Source organism: Somniosus microcephalus, unplaced genomic scaffold, assembly GCF_052327205.1.
Source record: "Somniosus microcephalus isolate GS21.2 unplaced genomic scaffold, FLI_Smic_1.0 unresolved_chr5, whole genome shotgun sequence".
NCBI lineage: Eukaryota > Metazoa > Chordata > Chondrichthyes > Squaliformes > Somniosidae > Somniosus > Somniosus microcephalus.
Genome location: NW_028225183.1, coordinates 47,832,971 through 47,850,527, shown reverse-complemented (window position 1 = coordinate 47,850,527; position 17,557 = coordinate 47,832,971). Strand labels below are relative to the sequence as shown.

General features: G+C 47.2%; 1 protein-coding gene across 1 annotated transcript in view; it reads left to right on the top strand.

Moving 5' to 3' along the window:
* LOC147088163 (Fc receptor-like protein 5) overlaps positions 1-17,247 on the top strand; it is a 162,501-nt gene extending 145,254 nt beyond the window's left edge. The window contains exons 3-6 of the mRNA XM_085977794.1: positions 2,650-2,943; positions 4,887-5,180; positions 6,814-7,104; positions 16,907-17,247. Of these exons, the coding sequence (XP_085833920.1) occupies positions 2,650-2,943; positions 4,887-5,180; positions 6,814-7,104; positions 16,907-17,211 (1,184 nt within the window). The 3' untranslated portion in view covers positions 17,212-17,247. The remainder of the gene's footprint in view (positions 1-2,649; positions 2,944-4,886; positions 5,181-6,813; positions 7,105-16,906) is intronic.
* The last annotated feature ends 310 nt before the right edge of the window (positions 17,248-17,557 follow it).

Sequence of the window (17,557 nt, the reverse complement as noted above, 5' to 3'; positions counted from 1 at the left end):
TTCTTCCTGAAGCCTCCCTACAGGCTTGTACATTCCACCACCTGCCACAGCAGAACCACTGTGGTAACACTGTGATTCCAATCATTACATCTCACCATTGTCTCTACTCTTGCTCCTCTGCTACCTTCTCTTCCATTCACTTACACACCAGGATCTACTCTTCTGGCCTCTCCAAAATTTCTAGTTGTCGACCGAACCCCAATCATATCCGAGTATCTTACCACCATCTCTTTTCTCCTTTGATCCCACAGCCTCCTGTTGAGTGAATCCTCGCCCTCAGTGATTTCAATTTCCCTGGCTGCTTCAATACCCCGAACCATCGGCTTTTGCAGCTCCAATGTACTTCCTAAACTCCCTCCATATAAGATTTATCCCCAAATACAAGACCGCCGTGCCCTGCCCCCACCCCACTCCCGCCCCCCCCGAGAAGTTTAGGTTACCTCCGTTGCGCTGCCTCTGCTGTTTGAACTCGTTCCCAGTAGCCCACTTCCACTGCCCTAGTCTTGAATTGATTAGCATTTATCTCCTGTCTCCCCTCATGCATTCTCTGTACCCGTCTTGTGCACAAATCCCACCTCTTGCTCCCGTTAACTCCCTTATCTTCCGAAATGCCATGTGATTTTTACCTGTCATGGGGAGGGCCGAAAGTACATCGGTCTAACGTCTCATCCAAGGGTTGGTATCTCCCACGGTGCAACACTCCCTCAGTAGTGCACTGGGAGTGTCGGTCCACAATATGAGCTCAAATGTTTGGAATGTTGCTCGAACCCATAATCGTCTGTCTCAGAGACGTGAGAGTGAATCACACTGAGCCAAACCAAACACTTCTCTTCTCCTTTAAAGCACTGAATTTTGCCAATCACAAAGAGTGAGAATACAGAGATGTCTCCCCAATCGCTGTTTGCTGTTATCCTGCAATTTGGTTGCCAAATTCGATACCGGTAAAGTTGCATTAGCGCCACCTGTCGGAGAGGAAAACCAATGCAAATTCAGCCCACTATTTTAATTCCCTTTTATATTTCGGTAGATCATTCAATCATGGAATCTTGAAGATTTACAGCACAGAAGGAGACAATTTGGCCCTACGTGCCTGTACAGGTTTTTTGAAAGACCTGTGCACTTCAGTCCCACTCCTCAGCTTTTTCCTTAATTCTGCAAATTAGTCATCTTCAAGTACATGTTTAATTGCCTTTCGGGACTTCCTATGGAATGTGCTTCCACGACCCTTTCAGAGAGTACGGCCCGTATCTTAGACTGGTCCACCTTTCAGCCCTCGCACTCATTTTATCTCCCTTATCCAGTCTCGCTAATTCCCCCACATTCAATTGCTCAATGATTCTCGCAATCCTTCACTCTCTTTTTCTCTCCCACTTCTATTATTCATATTTTGTTTGCATTATCTTTCTATCGTGTGCTCTCTTCCGCTTCTTTGCAAATCCCTTTAACGCATTAATATTTCCTTCCTCTCCCTGGATGCTATCTTTCACTTTAACGTGCTCTCTATCTCCCACTCCCACTATGTGCCAATCTAGCTGTATCTCAAACTGTATCCTCCTCTCTTTCTCTTTCTCTATCTTCTAGCCATCACGTAGCTCTGTGCCTTATAACCCAGGCTACTTTGATGTGGAGAGACTAGGTAAGGTGGGGTTATTCGCTTAGAGCAGAAAATAATAAGTGGAGAATCAATAGAGTTGTTCAAAATTAAGATGCGTATCGGTAGAATGAATAAAAATAAATGCAACCAAAGGACAAAGATTTAACTTAATTCACCTAAGAACCAGGCAGGATATAAAGAGAATTGTTTTACAGTCAGTTGTTATGAGCTGGAATGCACTGCCTTAACTGGTGGTGGAAACAGATTCAATATTAACTTCCAAATGGAATTGAATTAATTCTTGAAAAGGGAATAATAGCATGGCTAAGGGAAAAGGGCAGCGGGTGAGACTAATTGGAAATCCCTTTCAAAGAGTTTTTTGTGGGCCCACTGTTTCAAATGCGAATCAACGGATTTTAACGGAGATGTTCACTCCTTTTTATCGAATTAAGGGCAGCAGCCGCATGGGAACACCCCCATCTCCAAGTTCCCCTGCAAGTTAAACACCATCCTGAATGGGTTCAATTAGAAGACCAGCGAACAACCTCTGAAGAGGCAACTGTTGATAGACAGTAGTTGTCGGCCAGGCCAGTGACTATCACAGCGGTAATAATAACAACAATTGTGGGCTCACCAAAACAGCTCAATTATGTGAAATGTCTGACCGTCACAACCTCGCTGAGATTGGTTTCTAACTGCCTTCCCTTGGCAGAGGTTTCTTACGTGCTCTGGTGCCAGTCGTGGTGTGTGTTTAATGGAGACTTTTACTCTTTCTGATTCACCTGGGCTATATTAGCAGCACTGGACTACATTTCAAAAGTACTAAATAGGCTGTAAGGTGCTTTGGGACGTCGCGTTTTCATGAAAGGCGTTATAAAAATGCATGACTTTCTTTGTTTCTTTGTAATCAAATCCCGAAAATCTCTTTTGAGGAATTTCTGTATCTGATGTGAAACTGCTTCAACACCGTACAATCACCAGTGGCCCAACCTTGCACTGTACACGAAAATCCACAGACCCAATTCTAAATGTTATTTCTGTATATTTTGCCACAGATCCGCTAACAACACCAGTGATATCTCTTGATCAACCGACTGGGGTGTATGTAGTAGGAGAGATGGTCACCATAACCTGCACCGTGACTGGAGATAATCACGATAAATCGTTCTACATTTACAAAAACAATCAACAGCTGTACTCCGATCAAATCATCACAACGGACAACGTTAGAACATTCCCGGCTACCAGTAAAGATGAAGGAGGGCGGTACCAGTGCCGATATGGTACCTCTGTTAAGGGAAAGTGGTTAGAATCTCATCGCAGTGAGTCTGTAACGGTCACTATAGCAGGTGAGTGACAGGGATCAGAGAATATTTGTATGTTTTATTCAAGCTCTTGGTATTTATAGAAAATCAGGCTTTAATCATTGAAACAACATGAATGCTTTAATATAAGGAGAGAGGAAGATAACCGAATGGGTTTTGCTCTTATTGCTCAACTCTTGACAGGATCCATATAACGCTGGTCACTGCATTCAATTGATGAGAAACCATTACCTGCAAAGGGCGTTACTGGAGTGAAGGCAGTGAAAATCGTCACGGGGGGTAGGCCAAAGCGGACGGTAGCGATTCCGCCGCCCGTTTTTGGACCGGCCTGATAAAGCTTCCCATTTAATTATGTGTGTGAAATCGAATCGTGACCACTTGCTTCAAGGATCCGCCTAAGGAAAAATGATCCTCTACATGTTTGAACTATCAAAGTTTATTGCCACAAATACAGCTCGACGGCATGGATTTATCACCAGTGAGTGCAGCGTCACCTTGAGAAGCTCTCCAGACTGACTGGCCTTGACACATTACAGGCTTCCCTTTCTGGCAACAGAATCTGTGTGTCGAGACTGTCAGAATAATCCAATCTTGCGTGATATTTTAATCTGATTAAATTGTGTGGTTCCATATCGATCTCTGCATTGAATTTCGTCAGCACTTCGGAAACCCGGGAACTCAACCGCCCAGAAGTGCAAGAGCAGCAGGCACATGGGAACAGCATCACCTCTACAATCACCTCCAAAACCATCACCTCTAAATTCACATCCAAAAATATGAACACCAATTCCCTTCCACATAAACACTGTAGCTATTAGAACAGGTCGGAGGCGAATAATTTTGCAGCGAATGAGTCAACTCTTGACTCCCCATAGCATTTCCACCATCTACTTGGCACAAGTCTGTCGTGTGATGGAATACACTCCGCTTGCGTTGAGGAATTTAGCTCCAACTCAGGAAGCTTGACACCGTCCTGTACAAAGCAGTCCGTTTGATTTGCACCCCATGCACCACCTCAAACATTCACTCCCTCCACCACTGGTGCACCGTGGCTGCAGTGTGTACCATTTACAAGATGCACTGCAGAAACTCACCAATGTTTCTTCCGCAGCATCTCCCAAACACGCGACCTCTAACACTAAGAAGGAAAACGGCAGCAGACTCATGGGAACATCATCACCTGCAAGTTCCCCTGTATGTCACACAGCTTCCTGAGTTGGACATATATCCTTCAATGTCGGTAGGTCCAGATGTTATAACTCACGACATTTTTGTGCACGTTGACTGCACCGGACTCGCTGCGGATCAATTAGATCACACCACCTTCTGAAGGGGAAACTAGCGATGGACAGCAGTTACCAGACATGCCAGCGAATATCACAACGGTAATGATAACAATAATTGCGAGTACAACAAAACAGCTTAATTATTTGAAATATGGAACAGTGACAGCCCCGCTGAGATTGGTTTCTAATTGCCTTCCCTTGGCGGAGGTTTCATACTTGCACTGATATCGGTCATGTTGTGGATTTAATTGAGAATTTCACTCTTTCTGATTGCATCTTCCCCTGGGATAATTAGCAGCACTGTGCATATCAAAGCAACTCTTTTCCCAGAGTAAAATCCCCAGCATAAAACCGGACGTAGGACAGAGAACTCGAGCTGATTTATGTTCTTTGGCTCTGCCATTTGATTTCCTTCTTTGCAACAGCGACTATACTTCAAAAGTAGTAAATTAGCGGTAAAGCGTTTTGGGACGTCCCGAGGTCATGGAAGGTGCTATAGAAATGCAAGTTTATCCTTGTTTCTTTGTAAGCAACTCCCGAAAACCTCTTTTGTGGAATCCCTGTATCAGGTGGGAAACTGCGCTTGAACACCACACAATCATCATTGAGTTCCGAACCTTGCACTGCACATGAAAATCTGAAGATCCATTTCTCATTGTACTTCTTTTTATTTTGCCACAGATCCGCTAACAACACCAGTGATATCACTTGACCATGCGACTGGGGTGTATGTAATAGGAGAGACGGACACCATGACCTGCAAAGTGAACGGAAATTATCGTGGGAAAAACTTCCACTTTTACAAAGATCATCAATTTGTGTACTTATATCAAATCGCCAAAAAGGACAACATTGGAATATTGCCGTTTAGCAGTACAGACCAAGGAGGGCGGTACCAGTGCCAATATATAACCTCCATCAATGGAAGGTCGTTTCAATCTCATCGCAGCGAGTCTGTGACGGTCACGGTAGCAGGTAAGTGACAGAGAGCAGGGTTTTTTACATAGCACTTGGTATTATTATAAAATCATGCTTTAATCACTGTAACAAAATGACTGGTTTAATGTTAGGAGAGAGGAAGGTAACAGAATGGGCTCTAATCTTATTGCTCAAATTTAGACGGAACCCTATAAAACTGGGCCCTGCATTCACCCACTGTGAATCTATTACCGGCAAACGGTGTTAATGGAGATCATGGATTAAAATTCGTCAAGGGCGGAAGCGCAAAACGGGCGAAAGCGAATCGGACCCCCGTTTCATACCCACCTGATTTCTGATTCCTTTGCAGGCAATGGCAATGGATATCCGGCTATGAGTTAAACGGGCTATCAATGAGCTGTCGCCTGCTCTATGCTCGTGTACCAGATGAATTTATACCCCAATATGTCAGAATTTTGTGAATTCAAACGCAATGAAAAACATTAGCGACGACCCTTGGAGGGTAACTTTCACCACATTCTCCAGGCGGGAAAGAGGTGGAGAGGGATTGGCCTCCCGTTTTACTCTCCGCCCAATGTTACCCTCCACTGATTTGAATGGAGTGGAAGATTGGGCCATTTTCAAATGCCGCTGTAACTCATACTGAGGGAATGCTGTGTTATGGAGCTGAGAGACCCAAAAAATTGCGATGTGAAGACCAGACCTTCAGGCAGGGGAACTGCAGGCTGTCTGTTATCTTCACACAATCTATGTCCCTGATTACCAGTTTTACTCCTAAATTTCTCGAACTAAAACAGTGAAATGGTTAATGTCAAATGGCTTCATCCTGCCAGATTTTTAACCCGACTGAGTGTATAGTCACGTCACGATGCACCACCAGACGGGATGGACTTGTCCGATTAAGTTTCTCAGTCAGATAACTGAAACTGCGGAACGAGATTTTCAAAATCATCCTGATATGTAACATATTTTAATTAAGTTCATTGTAGTTAACCATATACCTTCAATGGATTGCATTTCGACTGCACCTCGCAATCACGTGACCTTCGTCATCAGAAACTATGCAGGAAGTAGTTGCATGAGAACAGGGTCATCTCCCAGTTCCACCTTCAAGACAGACACTATCATAACTTAGAAATATATCTGGCGATTCTTCACCATCGCCAGCTTAATGTCCTGGAAGATTGTACTGAATAGCATTGTGGGCCCACAGTTTCTTTCAAGTAGAATGCCGACCACCATCTTCTCAAGGGCAACTGGGGTTGGGAACTAAATGCCACCTTGTCAGCGACGCACACATCCTAGAGCCCAGCAACACTGAACTCCTTTACGTGAAATGCTAACCCCGCACATTATGGGAGTTGTTCACTCCTTTTAATCAGGTTATGGCTCGACTAAATAAGCAGAAATGTGAATTTCAAACCAACGTCATCCCCTTCTTCTCATGGTATCACAGAATTCATGTCAGTGATAAGGCCAGGTTTAGAAACTAGATCCCCAGCTGTCACACTTCTGTTTGAAACCGTCGATTCCTCTTTTGTCGAATCTCAGTCGCCAATGCAAACATTTCAATTTAACTCGTCACTATTTTATTGTGTTACCAGCCTCCCATACCACAGGAAAATGCGGGAATCAATTTCTGTTGTTCTTTCCATTTATTTTACCACAGATCCTCCATCACCGCCAGGGATATCATTTGACCAACCGACTCGGGTGTATGTAGAGGGAGAGACAGCCACCATTACCTGCACAGTGAAAAGAGAGCATTACGGTCAAATCTACTTTTACAAAGATAATCAAAGACTGAACTCTCCTCAATTCGTCACAAAGGACAACATTGGAGGATTCCCGGTTACCGGGACAAACCAAGGAGGACGGTACAAATGCCGATATATAACCTCCATCAACAGTAGGTGGTTACTGTCCCAGTTCAGCGAGACTGTGACGGTCACTATCGCGGGTGAGTGAAGGGAACTACGAATTGTTAACATGCCTATTCAACCCTCTAGTTATTTACAAAAAAAAATTCATGTTTTGACTTAATGGTGTTCAATATCCACAGAAACGGTGCTTTTGCTCAGATCTGGTCTGTAACAAGTTATCCTGAACAGAAGCAGATGCTTTACTGCCAGCGACACCACTAATCATCGAATCATACAATAATGGAATGATACAGGCCAGAAGGAGCTCAATCGTCTCTTCGTGCCTGTTGTGGCTCTTTGCAAGAGCTCTACAATTACTCCCACTCACCTGCCTTTACCCCATTGCCATGCAAATGTTTCCCCTTCCAGTATTATCTTCCAGTATTATATGCTCTGGGGGAGGGTTGAAACTAAAATGGCAGGGGGTTGGGAACCTGGGCAAGGAGACAGAGGAAAGGGAATCAAGGATAAAAGCAAAAGATAGGAAGGAGAAAAAGAAAAGTGGCAGTCAGAGAAATCAACGTTTTAAATCAAACATGGCCACAATAAATAATAATTCTAAAAGGTCTAAGAGCGTTAAAAAACAAGACTGAAAGCTTTGTGTCTTAATGCGTGGAGCATTCGTAATAAGGTGGATGAATTAGCTGCGTAAATAGAGGTAAACAAATATGATTTGAATGGGATTACGGAAACATGACTCCAGGTGGCCGAGGCTGGGAACTCAACATCCAAGGGTATTCAATATTCAGGAAAGATAGGCAAAAAGGAAAAGGAGGTGGGGTTGCGTTGCTGTGTAAAGAGGGGATTCACACAATTGTAAGGAAGGATATTAGCTCTGATGTTGTGGAATCTGTATGGGTAGAACCAAGGGGCAGAAAGCGTTAGTGGCAGTGGTATATAGACATCCAAACAGTAATGCGGAGGTTGGCGATGGCATTAAAGGGGAAATTAGAGAAGTGTGCAATAAGGGCACTGCAGTTATCATGGGTGATTTTAATCTATATATAGATTGGGCTAACCAAATTAGATACAATGCAGTGGAGGAGGAATTCCTGGAATGTATACCGGATGTTTTCCTGGACCAATATGTCGAGGAACCAACTAGAGATCATGCCATCTTAGACTGGGTATTATCTAATGAGAAAGGATTAATTAGCAATCTTGTTGTACGAGGCCCCTTGGCTCGGAGCGATCATAATATGATCGAATTCTTCATTAAAATGGTGAGAGAAGTAGTTGACTCAGAGACTAGGGTCCTGAATTTAAAAAAAGGAATCTATGAGGATATGAGGCACGAGTAGGGTAGGATTGAATGGGGAATGTCACTCAGAGGGTTGACGGTGGATACGCAATGGCAAACATTCAGATACTGCATGGGTGAACTACAGAGTTTGTTTATCCCAGCTTGCCTTAAAAAAAACAAAAAAGGTGTCTCAACCGTGACTAACATGGGAAATTAGGGATAGAAAAAGATCCAAGGAGAGGACACATACATTGTCCAGAAAAAGCAGTAAACCTGAGGATTGGGAGCAGTTTAGGATTCAAGAAAGGAGGGCACAGGGATTAATTAAGAAGGTGCAAATAGAGTATGAAAGTAAGCCTTCAGGGGACATAAAAACTGACTGTAAAAGCTTTTATAAATATGTGAAGAGAAAAAGATTGGTGAAGTCAAGCGTAGGTCCCTCGCCATCAGAATCAGGGGAATTTATAATGGGGAACAAAGAAATGGCTGACCAGTTAAATACATATTTTCGTTCTGTCTTCACAAAGGACGACATAAATAACCTCACAGAGATGTCAGGGAACACAGGGTCTGATGACAGTGAGGAACTGAACACGGCCGAAATGGCTCCTTAAATCCAGGGCGGGGACCGGGTGGGTCGCTGGAGGGTCCCTGGGCACTCGGTGGCAGGCTGAGAGTGCAGAAGCCGGAGGTCGGCACCTACACGGGGCTGAGCCAACTCTACGTGTCGGTCCAGATCAACATGTGCCGGCTTAAGATGGTCCACGGAAATGTAGTCCGGCTTACCACCGACATCCACCACGAATGCCTTGCCCCCGGCTTCCAGGACGCGTAATATTCCGTCATAGGGTGGGTGAAGAGGTCCCCGGTGGGCATCGTGGTGGACGAAAACATACTCCACCGCACGAATGTCGGGAGGAACGTGGGACTGAGGGAGGCGATGCTGAGACGTGGCATCGGCATGAAAACCTTGGCATTGGCCAAGGGGGCGGACCACTGACGGGCTGCAGACCAAGGGTCTGTGGCATTGGGGACGAAATCCCTGGGAACCCACAGCGGCTGCCCGTAGACGAGCTCGGCGGACGAGGACTGGAGGTCCTCCTTGGGGCGGTCCAGAATCCCAGCAGGACCCACGGGAGTCTGTCGATCCAACTGTTGTCCCGGAGGCTGCCCGTTAGCCTGAGGGTGATATGCGGTGGTGCAGTGGAGTCTCAACCCGAGGCCTTGGGCAACAGCGTTCCAGAGCTCCGACATGAATTGGTGCCACCGGTTGGAGGATACTTCAGATGGGGCGCCGAACCGGGCGACCCAGTTGTTGATGAACGCCCGAGCCACATCAGTGAATGTTGTTGGTGACAGCGGGATGGCTTCCAGCCATCGGGTGGTCCTGTTGACCATCATGAGGAGGAGGGTGAACCTGCGGGAGGGCAGCAGGGGCCCCATCAGGTCCACGTTAACATGGTCGAACCACCTCTTGGGCACCACGAAAGGTGCAATCGGGGCAATATTATGGTGAAGCACTTTCGAGCGCTGGCATACCACACAGGTATTGGCCCAGTCGCGAGCGTCTTTCTTGAGCCCATGCCAGATGTGTGACGGCTTCCTGCCTGGGTGGGAAACGCTATGGATGGCTTCGAAAACATGCACTCTACACCCGTCGGGCATGACGGGGCGTGGCTGCCCAGCGGAGATGTCGCACAGGAGCGTGGTGCCTGCATCATCAAACGCAATGTCCGCTAACTGAAGGCCCGTGAGAGCCGTCCTGTCGACCTGGACGTCCGGCTTTGAGGCCTGGTCGGCCGCCATGCGGGTGAAGTCGATGCCGAGGTGTACGGCACTGGCAACAGCCCAGGAGAGACAGTCGGCGATGGGCTTGTCTTTCCCAGCCACATGCTGGATGTCCATTGTGAACTCGGAGACGAAGGTAAGCTGGCGCTGCTGAAGGGCTTACCATGGCTTGGAAACTTTGCCCATGGCAAAGGTAAATGGCTTGTGGTCCATGAACGCCGTGAACGGGCGGGCCTCCAGCAGAAAGCAGAAGTGTCAGACAGCGAGGTAGAGGCTCAAACACACATGATCGAAGATGCTGTATTCCGCTTGTTGGGGCGGAGCTGCTGGCTGAAGAAGGCGAGCAGCTGCCAGGTGCTTTTGACCCACTGTTCATGGATGCCGCCGACAGCCTAGTCCGAAGCATCAGTGGTGAGAGCGATTGGCACATTGGGCAATGGATGCGCCAGCATGGTCATGTTAGCCAGAGCCATTTTCGTGTCCGTGAAAGAATTGACCATCTCCAAGGACCAGTCGACGGCGAGCTTGGCGGGCTTGCGTTTGATGTCCTTGTAAAGGGGCTGCATAAGCTGGGCTCCCCAGGGAACGAAGTGATGATAAATGTACACCATGCCCATAAACTCCTGCAGGGCCATTATGGTGAGGGGTCAAGGAAAATCCTTCACGGCCTCCACTTTCGATGGCAGCGGCACCGGCCCGTCCTTCGTGATGCGGTGCCCGAGAAAGTCAATCGAGGACAGCCCGAACTGGCACTTTGCCAGATTGACGATTAGGCCATGCTGGCTGAGGCGTTCAAAGAGAGTCCGGAGGTGGGACACGTGCTCCGTCCTGGAGGTGCTGGCGATGAGAATGTCGTCCAGGTAGACAAACAGGAATGGCAGGTTCCGTATCACGGTGTCCATTAGTCGTTGAAAAGCCTGATCGGCGTTTTTGAGACCGAATGACATGTGGAGGAATTCAAACAGCCTTAACGGATTGATCGCCGTGGTTTTCTGGACGTTCTGGGGCCGGACAGCGAACTGGTGGTAACCCCGAACGAGGTCCAATTTAGAGAAAACAACTTTCCTGGATAGGCGGGCGGAAAGGTCCTGGATGTGAGGAATCAGGTAGCGGTTGGGGTCGTAGCATCGTTGAGGCGCTGGTAATCACCGCACAGGCGCCAACTGTTGCCTGATTTTGGTGCGATGTGGAGTGACGAGGCCCACTGACTTTTCGACCAGCGAATGATGCTGAGGCGTTCCATCCTGTCAAACTCAGCTTTAGCAATGGCGAGTTTCCCCGGGTCGAGGCGCCGAGCGCAGGCATAGACAGGCGGACCGGTGATCGGGATGTGGTGCTTGTTGGCATAAGAACATAAGAACATAAGAAATAGGAGCAGGAGTAGGCCAATCGGCCCCTCGAGCCTGCTCCGTCATTCAATAAGATCATGGCTGATCTGATCCTAACTGCCAATCCACTATCACATAATCATCTCCGGAATCTAACAGAATTAGACACACGAAATAGGAGCAGGATCAGGCTACACGGCCCCTGGGCCCGCTCCGCTACACACAGGGCCATGACCGATCCGAACCTAGACTCATGTCCAAATTCCTGCCTGCTCCCCGTAACCCTTAATTCCCTTTACTTCTAGGAAACTGTCTATTTCTGTTTTAAATTTATGTAATGATGTAGCTTCTACAGGTTTTTGGGGCAGCATATTCCATGGACCTATCACCCTCTGAGTGAAATAGTTCCTCCTCATCTCAGTTTTGAAAGAGCAGCCCCTTATTCTAAGACTATGCCCCCTAGTTCTAGTTTCACCCATCGTCGGGAACATCTCCCCCGCATCCACCCGATCCAACCCCTTCACAATCTTATATGTTTCAATAAGATCGCTTCTCATTCTTCTGAACTCCAATGAGTAGAGTCCCAATCTACTCAACCTCTCCTCATATGTCCATCCGCTCATCCCCGGGATTAACCGAGTGAACCTTCTTTGTACTGACTCGAGAGCAAGTATGTCCTTTCTTAAGTATGGACACCAAAACTGTACGCAGTATTCCAGGTGCGGTCTCACCAATACCTTGTACAACTGAAGCAATACCTCCCTATTTTTATATTCTATCCCCCTAGCAATGAAAGCCATCATTCCTTTTGAGTTTCGTGCACCAGGACCCCCAGATCCCTTTGTACTTCAATGCTTTCCAGTTTCTTGCCATTAAGATAATAACTTGCTCTACGATTTTTCCTGCCAAAGTGCATAACCTCACACTTTCCAGTATTGTATTCCATCTGCCAAATCTCTGCCCACTTACTTAGCCTGTCGATGTCCCCTTGCAGGTTTTTTATATCCTCCTCACTCACTACTTTCCCTCCCATCTTAGTATCATCTGCAAACTTTGATATGTTACACTCGGTACCCTCCTCCAAATCGTTAATATAGATTGTAAAGAGTTGGGGACCCAGCAGTGACCCCTGCGGAACACCACTAGTTACTGATTGCCAGTCTGAGAATGAACCATTTATCCCAACTCTCTGCCTTCTGTTAGATAGCCAATCCTCTATCCATGCCAGAATATTACCCCCAATCCCGTGATTTTTTATCTTAAGCAATAATCTTCTGTGTGGCACCTTGTCAAATGCCTTTTGGAAGTCTAAATACACTACGACCACTGGTTCCCCTTTATCCACCCTATATGTTACTTCCTCAAAGAACCCCAGCAAATTTGTCAAACATGACTACCCCTTCATAAAACAATGCTGACTTTGTCCTATTAAATTATGATTATCCAAATATCCTGTTACTGTCTCTTTAATAATGGACTCCAAAATTTTACCTACCACAGATGTTAGGCTAACCGGTCTATAGTTTCCAGCCTTCTGTCTACTGCCCTTTTTAAATAAGGGTGTTACATTAGCAGTTTTCCAATCTGCTGGGACCTTTGCCTAGTCCAGGGAGTTTTGGAAAATTATTACCAATGCATCTGCAATCCCTACCGCCACTTCCCTCAAGACCCTAGGATGTAAGCCATCAGGTCCAGGTGATTTATCCGCCTTGAGTCCCATTATTTTACCGAGTACCACTTCCTTAGTGATTTTGATCGTGTTTAGCTCCTCCCCCCCTTTAGCCCCCTTTTTGTCCAGTGTTGGGATATTCTTAGTGTCTTCTACTGTAAAGACTGATGTAAAATATTCATTCAGTGTTTTTGCCATCTCCATATTCCCAACATTAATTTCCCGGCCTCATCCTCTAAGGGACCAACATTTACATTAGCTACCCTTTATCCTTTTATAACGGATGAGAAAGTGGGCTTCCTGCGGTCCGGGAACCCAGCGAGGAGGCGGAAAACTCATCGGAGGCAGAGAGTGCGCTGGACAACTGCATCTTGCCGGAACTGAGCAATCACGGGAGCGAAGTGAAAGTCTCAGCTTTGACCAGAAGGCCATTGGCGCAGAGGAAGTCAGCGTCAAGAAGGGGGTTGTGCACGTTCGCTGTAACAAAGTCCCAAGCGAAACGCTGACCACCAAAACACAGCGCCACCCTCTTTTTCCCAAATGTACGGATGGAACTGCCATTGGCGGCTTCGAGGGCAGTGCCGTGGTTCCCCCCCTTTTGCCTATGGTTGACGCGGCAGGACGCTCACCTGGGCACCCGTGTCGCAGATGTAACGACGTCCAGAGTCAGTGTCTGTAACGAATAACAGACACAACTGAATGGTCGACAGTCATCGTAACTAATGAGTGGGCCTTCGCCTGTCCCAACATGGTAAAGCTGAACGGGGGCTGGTACTTCTTAGCTTTGGGGCCGAAGTGCGCATCGTAGAAGCACATGCTTGTGGGCTGCCGCCGTTGGGCTGTGGGGGCAGGGCCCCGCATGGCCACGCAGTTTTGTTGCCCGGAGGAGAAAAATTTGTAGGCTTCCTTGGTCAGGTCACGGAAATCACAAGTATGAGAGTTGGCTAAAGCTGACCATACCTGCCCTGGCAGCTGTTGTAGGAACAGTTCTCTGAAGAGGAAGCACGGCTCGTGCTTGCCCAGGAGGGTTAACATGTGGTCCATCAGTTCTGAGGGCTTGGAGTCGCCAAGCCCGGGTAGAGAGAGAAGCTGGTGTGCTCGCTGAGGTTCAGATAGTCCAAAAGTCTCTATGAGGTTCGTTCTCAGCATCGCAAACTTGTGGTGCTCCGGGGGTTCTTCGAGCAGGCTCACGACTCTGGCCGCAGTGGCGCTGCCGAGAGCAGAGACGACGTAATAATACTTCCTGTCGTCCGCGGTGATGTCCCGGTGTGCAAACTGAGCCTCAGCCTGGGTGAACCAAGCAGCAGCCTGTCGTTCCCAAAACTCTGGTAATTTGAGAGTAACAGCGTTCGTTGCCATCCCGGATAAAGGCCTAGAAATTGGGTTTTGGCTTAGCCAGGGCTTTAGCGCCGGAAATTAGTGCCGGCGCTAAGTCCCCTGCGCGTGCCAAAAATTCAGTGGCGCCGCGCCCAAACGGCTGCCGGCGCTACTGAAGGGTCTTAGCGCCTGGAAAAGGGCGCTAACCGCCGTTTCGCGCCGCAATTCCGGTGCTGCAGCACCCGATGCGGTGCGGCAGGCTGGGGAAGTGCAGGCCTCCTCCTTCCGTTAAGGAGGAGCTGCCTGCACCCGGCCGCGGCCCGCGCAAATCTGCTTAAAAATGAGCCCGGCACCTCGGACAAGTGCTGGGCTTGCATCTGTTCCGGGGGTGGGGGGGGAGAGAAGTCCGGGGAGGGAGCTGCGGGCAGGCGGCCGGCGGGAAAGCGGCCGGCCGCCGCGGGGCCTTTAATGCGCCGGCGCTAACTGCAGTAAGGCACCTCTGACAAAACGCTGGTTGCGGCTGCCACGGGCGAGGCGGCCGCAACTCCATTTCGGAGCTCGGGCGGGTTACCACGGCAACCGGGACGCTGCGCGCACCGATGGCATCATCGGTGCCGGCGCAGCGCTACCAGAGCAACGCCGATTTAGGGCCCCAGGGAATTTCACTACTGGCCATAACTCCGGTGCAAGGCCCTCTAGCGCCTCAAATGAGGCGCTAAGGCTACTGAATTTTCAGCCGAAAGTCTTTGGAAACGTTCAAAAGAGAAACGGGGTCACCAATGTAGGAGTCGCTGGAAACAAACAGACTGCGAGACTTTCATAGCAGCAAAGAAAAAGGCGTGTTAGCTTTATTAACTCTCCGCATTGACTGAGGGACTCGAGCTGGTCGCAGGGCTATGACGACATCACACAATCGACGACACTTAAAGGGACCCTGCCACTACAACCCAACCAAGTTCCGTACATAATGTGGAGCGATAACAACATTGGCTATACATAGTGAATTGTGTTACTGTCCCTATGTGGTCGCTGCCACAAGGTTATCCACTTTGGTGTCAAAAACAGGAAGGCAGATTATTATCTGTATGGCAATAGATTGGGTGAACTGGAAGTGAAACGAGACCTGTGTGTCCTTGTGCACCAGTCACTGAAGTTAAGCATGCAGGTGCAGCAGGCGGTTAAGAAGGCTAATGGTATGTTGGCCTTCATAGCGAAAGGGTTTGACTACAAGAACAAGGATGTCTTGCTGCAGGCGTACATGGACTTGGTGAGACCACATCTTGAGTATTGTGTGCAGTTTTGTTCGCCTTATCTGAGGAAGGATATTCTTGCCATGGAAGGAGTTCACTGAAGATTCACCAGGCTGATACCTGGGATGGCAGGAATGACGTATGAGGAGAGATTGGGTCGATTGGGCTTGTACTCGCTGGAGTTTAGAAGAATGAGAGGGGATCTCATTGAAACTTATAAAACTCTGGCAGGACTGGAGAGACTAGATGCAGGAAGGATGTTCTCGATGGTCGGGGAATCCAGAACCAGGGGTCACAGTCTAAGGATAAGGGGTGGGCCATTTGGGACAGTAATGAGGAGGAAGTTCTTCACCCAGAGAGTGGTGAACAAGTGGAATGCCCTACCACAGAAGGCAGTACAGGCCAATTCTTTAAATATATTCAAGAAGGGTGTTGGATATATTTCTTAAGGCCAAAGGGATCAAGGGGTATGTGGAGAAAGCAGGGACCGGGTACTGAACTTGGATGATCAGCCATGATCGCATTGAAAGATGGAGCAGGCTAGAGGGGCCGAGTGGCCTGCTCCTGCTCCTATCTTCTATGTTTCTAATATTCACAAAAGAGTCACTGCGCTCAGCGCTTGTCTGTATCAATTAATGCTGAACACACAGGCATACACTTTGCTCTCAGTGACACCACTAATCATAGAATCATAGAAGGATACAGCACAGAATGAGGCCATTCGGTCCATCGTCCCTCTGCCTTAGATTTGGAATACTTCCTAAAGTGTGATGCCCCGAATTACACACCTTACTCCAGCTGGCACATAACCAGTGAGGTGTAAAGGTTTATCATAACGGCCTTACTTTTGTTCTCTGTGCCTCTATTCTCTGTGCCTCAATCATTACCGCCACCTTCAAAGGATTGTTTACATAGACTCCTGCCTCCTCCATCCCGTTGAAAATTATGCCTTGTTATTTATATTGTCTCTCCTCATTCTTCCTACCAAAATTCTTCACTTCACACTTCTTTGTGTTAAATTTCATCTGCAATGAATCTCCCCATTTCAACAGCCTGATTTTGCCCATCTCAAGCGTATTTAATACCAAGCTCGGTGCGCACTATTTTTACGATTTGTGAGAAATCTGCAAACGTTTAAATTATGATTTGTATACGCAAGTCCAGGCCATTAATATTTTGGATCGCAAAATAAGTCTGTATTGCATTGTGAATGGATTGTCAATACTTCTTCTATTCGAATTACAGGTCTACCCAAACCATTTATATCAGTGGATTCCAGTGTTGCTCTGAAGGGTGGAAATGTTACTTTTAACAGTACAACCTCCCGGGACATTACTGGCTTCACATTTTACTTATATAGGCTCGGAGAAAAGAACTACTCAGACGACCAGCCTGCGGCTGCAGGAACCGATTATGTCACCTTCACTATCAATAATATAGATCACGCCGAAGGAGGACATTACAGCTGTCTGTATAAGGGGAATGTGGAGGGAAAACAGCTAACATCGGCTCTGAGTGACCCGGTATATATATCTGTAAGAGGTGAGTGAGATTCATACATTCAGTTTATTTCTTTTCCATTTAGGCTGAAAGAGTTGTTTTATTTATCGAATGCAGTAGGAATGAATGAATAAATGAATGAGCGAATAACTGAATAAATGAATCAATTACTGACTCAATGAATTTATGAGTAAAATAGTTAAAAATGCAATCAGTTATTAAACCAATTAATGAATCAACCAGTCACATTTGACAATGTCCCATCTACATTCAGCGCTATCCAATGATATGATGTTTTAAAGGATTGAAAAAATGTCTCTCCTCCTGTTGTTGCGTTTTTCCCAGAAACACACCGGGCTTAGCTTTGAGCAATAAATTTGATGCTACATCCTATAT